This window comes from Phyllobates terribilis, unplaced genomic scaffold (assembly GCF_046119375.1).
Source record: "Phyllobates terribilis strain yellow unplaced genomic scaffold, ASM4611937v1 Scaffold_11__3_contigs__length_659146591, whole genome shotgun sequence".
NCBI lineage: Eukaryota > Metazoa > Chordata > Amphibia > Anura > Dendrobatidae > Phyllobates > Phyllobates terribilis.
Window position 1 is genome coordinate 637,515,082 of NW_027362771.1, and position 9,462 is coordinate 637,524,543.

Below are 9,462 nucleotides of genomic sequence, written 5' to 3' on the forward strand. Positions count from 1 at the left end.
AACACCCAGATGTTAATGGATTCATACATTTCAAGGGAGATTATCAGGGAAACTGCACAATGTAGCAATCTCAAAAATTCTGTAGATGCTTATATTGAATCAGAGATTCCAGAAAATTGTCAGGTCCTCTTTAATATTTAATTTATTTTATTGACACAGCATCAACATATCCCTTATACAGATAGCTACATCACTTTGCCTTAATCTAGCTGTTTTGTAGTGATGAATGGGCGCAGACTCCTCCAAGTCAATATGTAGAACTATTCAACAATTCCTTGAAATGTTTAGATACAGTTATTACTGCAAAAAGGGGTCACACACGGTATATTGGATTATTTTTCTTTCTTTAAAAAATGACAAAGTCCAATATTTTAGACTCCATTGTTTTATTTAGTTCTTTTTTATCTACTTTTAGAACTTTTGTGAAAATCTGATGTAGTCTTAGGTCAAATTCAGTTAGTTTTTCTACTCTGTACAGTAAGTGTTATAACATTCCTTATAGAGTATGTGATATACTGAGGCCTCTCTTAGTCTTGTGTCCTACTATAAGTGTCATTGCTTTTCTGGTCTAAATGCAGGAGCGAAACAGGACGGTGGTCACAGAATTTTACATCTTAGGATTTCAAGTCAGCCAAAATTTGAGAATTTTACTGTTCTGCTTGTTCCTTGTGGTTTATTGTCTGATAATATGTGGGAATCTCCTGATAGTCACCCTGGTGTCCACCAGCAAGAACCTCCACACTCCAATGTACTACTTCATCTCACAATTGTCCATCAGTGACATCTTGTTGACTTCTGATATTGTTCCGAACATGCTCCATATTTTACTGAATAGCTGGAGTACCATTACTTTTACTGGATGTATCACTCAGTTTTATTTCTTCTGCTCCTCAGTAGTTTTTGAATGCTTTCTTCTCGCTCTAATGTCTTTTGACAGATATGTGGCCATCTGTAACCCCCTCCGTTACACCTCTATAATGACAAACCATCACTGTGCCATATTGGCCACATTCTGTTGGATGTTTGGATTTTCCATTACTTTAATTTACGTCATAACAACAGCAATGCTAAACTATTGTGGTCCGAAAATCATTGACCATTTATTCTGTGACCTTGATCCCTTATTAGAACTTTCTTGTTCTGAAACCTTCATAGTAAATTTAGAGATTTACTTAGTAAGTATTCCAATTGTAATTATTCCAACCGTGGTAATTTTAGCATCTTATACCTACATTGTTGTCACAGTGTTAAAGATCCCATCCAAAACCGGTAGGCAGAAAGCCTTCTCCACCTGTTGTTCCCACCTCACTGTGGTCTCCATATTCTATGAGACTTTATTTGGTGTCTATGTCGTCCCAACAAAAGGCCGAACGCTCACGATGAGTAAGATCCTCTCACTGCTATATACTGTATTAACTCCTTTGGTCAACCCCATCATATATAGTTTGAGAAATGAAGACATTAAAAAAGCCGTACAGCAATTAATTCATAAGCAAAGCTGGAAAATGAGCCAGAATATTCTAAACAGATAATCCATGAAAGCAAAAAAAATATTTAGTGGACGCCCCCAATCATTAATCTATAAAGTATTTGAATAAATATTCTCCTTTATTATTTACCTTGGTTCATGGTATGAGGTTAAATGAACTCTTTCATCACTAACACAGATGGAAAGATGAAGCTTTGGAAGTCAAGGACACATCAAAGTTTTTAGGATACAGGGAAAGGTTCCTGACCCCAATGTCTATAAAAAATTAGTTGGTGATCCAAATGTAAGAATTCAGCATACGAATAAATGTTAACTAGGTTCTGACAGGGGGCTTCATCAATGACGAAAATTAAATTGTAAACTGGTTAACTAAATTTTATATTGTCTACCTAATATTCATAAAAAAAATGTGGAAAACCTGTCTGGACATTCCATTATTTCAGTTAGTGGCTTATTTTTTGATTTGTTGCTTGCTTTGATGTCTTTATTCTTCACACCTGCAAAGATCATAATGAGTGGTCTTTAATATTATTTACCAATAGCTGTATTAAAACCACAAACTAACAGGAAGGAATGCAGCTCCTCAAAATTGTTACATGAAAATTACTTTCTGTTCCATGATTCATTTTACTTTTAGAAACTAGACCCCCTTGAAGAAGCCGGTCACCTGGCGAAACGTGCATTTTGGATATTTGCCCTTACAAACAAAAGAAACCCCTAAAAGAAGCAAATCATCCCAGCAAAACAGGTATTGGGATATTTGTCCTGACCAAAAGAGTAAGGAAAGTGCAATTAATAGAGAGAGAGCAGCAAGCTACCGGGCATTCAGTTATCACAGCAGGACATACGGACAGTCATATTGCTTTAATGAGTTGCCTGATATCGATCAGCATTTGGATGCACGCTTCAATTCATATAGTAATAGCATGCATGTGTCCCTACTTATACTGTCCAAAAGAAAAGACACACTAGTCTATCCTGACACAAGCAGAGTTGTAAGAATAAATCGCTCTACCAATGTTTGAGGTTCCCGATTAAAAAATAGCTACATTTGGTAAAGGAATTATGAAAAATCAGTGGAATGTAATATATGTAAAAACAACAAAATGTATAACAATGGACCATCATTCCAGTATGAATTGTCTTTTTTGTAAAAGCCAGTCTACCGTTCAAGTCTTGATATTGATCCCTCGAATGCATGAGCCTTTTTACAGCAGGCCATAAGAAACTCTCTCCTAAAAATCCTAGAGAACATTCTACTGTCATAATTGTAAATACTTTTATGCCCAAAAATAACCAAAGTATTCTCGGAGTGATACTTTTATTGGCTAACCAGAAAAAAAATATATATATACACCAGCTTTCAGAGCACAGAGGCTCCTTCTTCAGGGAATATTATGAATGTGTAAAATCGCCTGAAGAAGGAGCTGCTGTGCTCTGAAAGCTGGTGTATATATATATTTTTTTTCTGGTTAGCCAATAAAGGTATCACTCCGAGAATACTTTTGTTCTTTTTGGGCATAAAAGTATTTACATTGATTTTTCTGGCTAATACGGTACCACAATATAACTTTGTATTGTACATCACCGCCATACTTAAAAAGAAAGGTAACATTTTATTTCTTTTATTTAAAAGCTGAAAAATTCTTTGGAGAAATATTGTAAAATAATTAGTTATTCTCTGTTGCTGCTTTTCTATAGAAAACAAATGCTTAACTATGCTGTAACAAATGCCTAGAGCCATTCACCATATCTTGCTTAGAGATCTATGAACTTTGAGTAGGATGGACTAGAAAGGGTGCAGAATCTTGATGGTGTGCATGTTCTGCCTTCTTTATAGCATCTACAGTGAAAAAGAGCAAATTTTGCACGGATCTCTTAGGGCTCGCTCACATGAGTGTATAGCTCTGACGAGTGCTGTCTGAAGTTTTATCGGGTAGCACTCGGACCTGTGTTATACTATGGGATTGTGCAGATCTGCCAATTCAGCATGAGAAAAAAATATCACAGCATGCTGTGAGTGACTCCAGAATTCGGACCACGTGCACCCATACAACTCTATGGGTACATGTGAAACATTGGACTGCATTTCATTCAAGTGCAGTCTGACATCTGCAGACTCAGACAATGTGCCAGGATCGGGCCCCCACCACCATTCACCGAAACCGCGAGCTCAGTGATGGGAGAGGGAGAGATGCTCCCTCTCCCATCAGTCCCCATAGCGTCCTCTTTGTCTGACGTCATCACTTGGCACCCAGCCCGCTGTGCCGAAGATGTGTGCGGGCCGAGCACTAATAGCAGCGGGGGAACCAGGAGGAGAGAGGGGTGAATATTGTGCTTATTTATTTATGTTTTCTTATGGGAGGATTATGCTACAGACTGCCTATGAGGGGGTGGGGGGATTATTCTACAGACTGCCTTAGGGGGATGGGGGAATTATGCTACAGACTGCCTATGAGGGGGTGGGGGGATTATTCTACAGACTGCCTTAGGGGGATGGGGGAATTATGCTACAGACTGCCTATGAGGGTGGGGGGATTAAACTACATACTGCCTATGGGGGGTGGGGGAATTATGCTACAGACTGTCTATGGGGGGTTGGGGGAATTATGCTACAGACTGCCTATGAGTGGGTGGGGGGATTATGCTACAGACTGCCTTTGGGGGATGGGGAATTATGCTACAGACTGCCTATGGGGGTGGGGGGATTAAACTTTATACTGTCTATGGGGGGTGGGGGAATTATGCTACAGACTGTCTATGGGGGGTTGGGGGAATTATGCTACAGACTGCCTATGAGTGGGTGGGGGGATTATGCTACAGACTGCCTTTTGAGGGGTGGGGGACTATGCTGCAGACTGCCTATTGAGGGGTGGGGGATTATGCTACAGGCTGCCTATGGGGGGAATTATCCTACAGTCTCTGCCTATGGGGAGTGCATTATACTATATTGATTACAATCTGGCGCATTATACTATATGGAGGTTATTTATAGAGTGTGGGGATTACAGTTAGGGTCATATAGTGTGGGAGATTATGTGGGGTCTTTGCACAGTGTAGAGGCCATTATACAGTGTGGTAGATTATGCGGGGTCTTTGTATATTGTGGAGGCCATCATACAGTGTGATAGATAATGTGGGGTCTTTGCACAGTGTGGGGGCCATCATACAGTGTGGAAGACAATGTGTGGTCTTTGTGCAGTGTGGGGGCCATCATACAGTGTGGGAGATATTGTGGGGTCTTTGCACAGTGTAGAGGCCATCATACAGTGTGGGAGATAATGTTGGGTCTTTGCACAGTGTGGGGGCCATCATACAGTGTTAGAAATAATGTGGGGTCTTTGCACAGCGTGGGGGCCATCATATAGTGTGGGAAATAATGTGGGGTCTTTGTATAGTGTGGGGGCCATCATACAGTGTGGGAGATAATGTGGGGTCTTTGCACAGTGTGGGGGCCATCATACAGTGTGGGAGATAATGTGGGGTCTTTGTATAGTGTGGGGGCCATCATACAGTGTGGGAAATAATGTGGGGTCTTTGCACAGTGTGGGATCCATCATACAGTGTTGGAGACATCAGTTTGGAGGCTACTAAGGGGTCAGTATAGTGTGTGTTGGGTACTTTACAGTGAGGAGGCATTATACTTTGTATAGGAGAGCATCATACTGTGTATATGGGAGCTGTACATGGGGGAGACTCAGGACATTATTAAATGTTAAGTGGGCACTTATAGGGGAACTCAGGCTATTGTGACTGTCAGAGGGGCACACCGGGGGAATTATTACTTTCTAGGGGGCAAAATGTGGGCACTGTTTTCTAGGGCACTTGCATGGTCCATTACTATATTCTAGAAGGTTGTTTTACCATCTTGAGAGCATACAGAAGGTGCAGTAATATGAATACTTACAGCAGCAGCGGCTCAGTATTGCGGCATTAGCAGGAAGAGGTGATTGTGCAGGTTGGGAATAGATGGGGACGGGGCGTGAAATGTAAGGAGTCAAATGTGTCTTTGTTGTGCTCTCTGTAGACCTGAGAATCTGAGTCCTGGATGGAGAAGTCGTTGTGTCGGTCTGGGCCCGATGGAAAAGTGAACATTTCAATCAGAAAGAACGTCAGCTGTAAGGTACTATATATAACCGTGCTGTGATCTCTTATATGTTCTGCAGGACTATTTTTGTAATCAGGGTTACTGGTTAGGGGCCCACTCAAAAGTTTCGCCCCCTCTGAACCAAAACCCTAGCTACTCATCTGTATAAACAGTTTGACAAGAGTTTTTCAAAAATGTTACTATACAACGACACAAAAAATATAAAATGAATAAATGAATAAAAATAAAAAAAAGATAATGATTGAGACATCATAAATATTATAATCCTCCATAAGAAAATCACTGAAGGAAGAGGAGGGAAAAGGAGGGAACAGGAAATGTCTGAATGGGGGGGCGGGGGGGGAGTACATATTCTAATCCGATTCCTAATGGTTTCAAAAGATATTGCCGAGTGTTTTCTGGACATCCATTTAATCCATCAGGTCTGAGAGTTGAAAGTTTAAAAATCCAATATGACTCCCTATTCATGAGCCTTTGAATTCTGTTATAAACATTTTCAGATATATGTTGTGTTACAGTGAGTTTCAAATTAGCAGGGTCTTTATTGTGTTCAACTAAAAAATGCCTCGAAAGTCTATGACATATGATTCCATTTCTGAAGTTAAGCCTGTGTCCATTCATTCTGTCATGTACGGCCTGAGTACTGTGACCCACACACTGCAATTTGCATTCACATTCTAACAAATAAATTGCAAAATTGGTATTGCAATGGAGAAAATCTTTGATCGAAAAAATGCTTCCCCCCGTGGATCTAGAACGAAAATTGTCTCACCATCTTGCAACAGAGATAATTGTTTCCATTGCATCGATCGGATCCCATCATGGGAGAAGATGTAGATTTATATAAGTAGATTTATTGGACAAGAACTTCCCGGATTAACAGGTTTTATTCTACTGGGGGCAACGTGATTTTTTAAATTCCTTTTTCGACGGAAATAAATATTCGGATGATTGGGAATGCTACCTGATAGTATCGGGTCATTTGTGAGAAGTACCCGATATTTAAAAAAATATCTTATTTTTTGTGAGATTGATTATAAGTTGTTTACAAGACTATATTTAATTTTCTTGTCAAGTTCTATCCCACCGGCACCCAAAGATTTCTTGATCTCTCTCGGTTTCAATGTACAGTCATCTTGTTGTAGATTAACAGTACGTTGAAAAGCATCATTAATTATTTCCTAAGGATAATGTTTCTCCCTAAATCTTTTTTCAAGGATTCAGGCTTCTTTTAGGAAATCCGTGTTGCTGGAACAATTTTTTTGTATCCTCCTGTACTGACCATATGGGATATTAGTGACCCATGTGGGGTGATGACCTCTATTAAAAGTGGCGATATACCCTCATGTGACCACAGCCATACCGTAGATATAACATTATTACAGTCACAAACAGAGTATACAGACTCTGCTCTGGCTCTGTTCTCACTCTTTCACTATGACTATTATACAGAAGGCAGTGCACGCACATAGTAAAGACATCCCACCTGACTCCTGGTGCACGTCACTATGGCCACGGACTGCAGGTGTGGTTTACCCAGGACAGCTATGTGACTCTCTGTCCTGCTGAGCACTCTCCGTGGCTCTAACATCATTATAATAATAGTGAGAGTGTTGTGTAGACTGCGCTCCTGCGTTCCTCTCACTGTAGCTCACATAAAGCAGAGAGCACACATAATTAAGACTCCCCACTGCCATCATCCACACACCTGTAATAGGGGCCACAGGAAAACCCTTGGTTTACCCAGGATCACTCCATGACTAAAACTCCTGCAATGCAGAGCACTCTCTGGATTTGTTGTTTTTATAAATGGTGAAAAACTAAATTCGGAAATTTGTAAAAAAAAATAATTTTTTTTTCTTTTATCAACCATGTTTGATGACATATTTTTAGCACCTTGAACTGAAGTTTTACTGAAACCATTTTGGGGTAGATACGATGTTTTGATCGCCTCTTATAGCAAGCTGCGGGGGTCAAAAAAGCATAATTCTGGAGTTTTGATTTATTTTCTCATTATGCTGTTAACTGATCGGATTAATTTACTTAATATTTTGATAGATCAAACTTTTTTTGTTTACTTTTAATCAATACATGCAAATTATTTTTCCTGAGCGTTTCTGCATCTCCCTGGCAGAAAAAAATCGCATGCGGATTGTACATGCGGATTGTACATGCTTTTTTCCTGCCAGGGACAAGCGGATGTGAAGCGTTCTTCACATGCATTTCCGCATGCGGGTTGACAAGTGCTTTCCAAGCGATTTTAGCATCACTTGGAAAATGCTTGACAACTTGGTCACACTATATAAATCCATGCAACCGGCATGGATTTATATAGTGTGACTGAAAGAATGTTAAAAAATAAAAAATAAATATTATACTTACCTTCTGATGGCTCCCGGAGTCTTTATTCGATGCATCTCGGCTTGCCGGCAGCTTGCGGTACACTGAAAGGACCTGCCGACATCAGCGGTCACGTGACCCGTCACATGACTAAATGACATCATGGCAGGTCCTTAAGTCTACCGCGATCTGGAGAGCATGGCAGATCTTCTACCAAGAGTTTTTTAAGCATTTCTGCAAAGGAATTGCCGCTGCGGAAACGCTTAAAAAACCCATCGTGGGCACACAGCCTAAGGGTAACACACTGGGTGATACTTTATTGAACCACCAACAGACAATTAGATATAGAACAGTCCCAGCAAATACAGAAGATGGTGTAAATTACAGAGTCTCACCATTATGTTGGCTCACCAGAATTAAAGCAGCTGCAACTTCTGGGCTTCCAGTGCTAATTACCCCAATCAGCGGCAATCTGCTTTTGGAAGGCACCCACAAAGAGGAAGTAACAACATGCTTAGGAAGCTGAAAGTCCATGGAGGTACATGGCCAGGTGACCTGATTGTCCCAACCTGGCTTCTCCGAACGTCTCCACGGGACCAGGTAACTGGACGGCCCCAACCTGGCTTATATAGACCCAATAATTCTATGCGGCCAGCCAATCACTGTAATGCCACAACCAAGATGGCTACAGCATTACAGTGCATGGCAAGCAATCCCTGCATGTTCTTTGGCGCTCTAAAGAGCGCCAAACATGGAGAGCAGGAACCCGTGCTCCGGCCTGATCAACTCGCCGAGCATCTCGAGCAGTGAGATGCTCGGGTGAGTACCGAGCAGTGTCGAATACGCTCACTCATCACTAATCCTAACAAAATAAATTGACATTTGAAAAATGATGCAGATGTAAAGTAGAAATATGGAAATGTTAATTGTTAATTATTTTGTACAGCATGATTAACCGGTTTAAGGACATGAAGATTAAAAGTTTGAAAATTGTGATTTTTTTTAAAGTCGCCAAAATTGCAATATTTTCACAAATAAATGCAAGTTATATCAAACAAATTTTACCACTATAATGAAATGCAATATGTCATGAAAATATAATCTCAGAATCATTGGGATTTGTTGAAACGTTCCAGAGTTATTACCTCATAAAGTGACACTGATCAGATTTTAAAAAACTGGCCTAGTCATTAAGGTCAAAATTAGCTTGGTCACTAAGGGGTTAATATTCAAACGACATCTAACTATCTGACTAGGAGAAAATTGATGGTAACCAATGGTAACCAACAGACTTATTAACAACACACTGCAATATAGGACTTTTTAGGCTATGAAAATTTAAAAAATGGTCCAAAAAAATTCAATTTTGGGGGCAGATACAGTGGGTACGGAAATATTCAGACCCCTTTCAATTTTTCACTCTTTGTTTCATTGCAGCCATTTGGTAAATTCTAAAAAGTTCATTTTTTTCTCATGGAAGTACACTGTGCGCCCAATTTGACTGAAAAAATAACAGAAATGTAGA

General features: G+C 40.1%; 1 protein-coding gene across 1 annotated transcript; it reads left to right on the forward strand.

The window, feature by feature from the left end:
• The first annotated feature begins 572 nt into the window (after positions 1-572).
• Positions 573-1,532, forward strand: LOC141167572 (olfactory receptor 5G26-like). Its single transcript, XM_073654960.1, has one exon. It carries the CDS (start codon positions 573-575, stop codon positions 1,530-1,532), a length of 960 nt encoding a protein of 319 aa, XP_073511061.1.
• Positions 1,533-9,462: the final 7,930 nt, after the last annotated feature.

Coding starts and splice junctions, on each gene's coding strand:
- LOC141167572 (XM_073654960.1), top strand. CDS start 573: ATGCAGGAGCGAAACAGGACGGTGGTCACAGAATTTTACATCTTAGGA.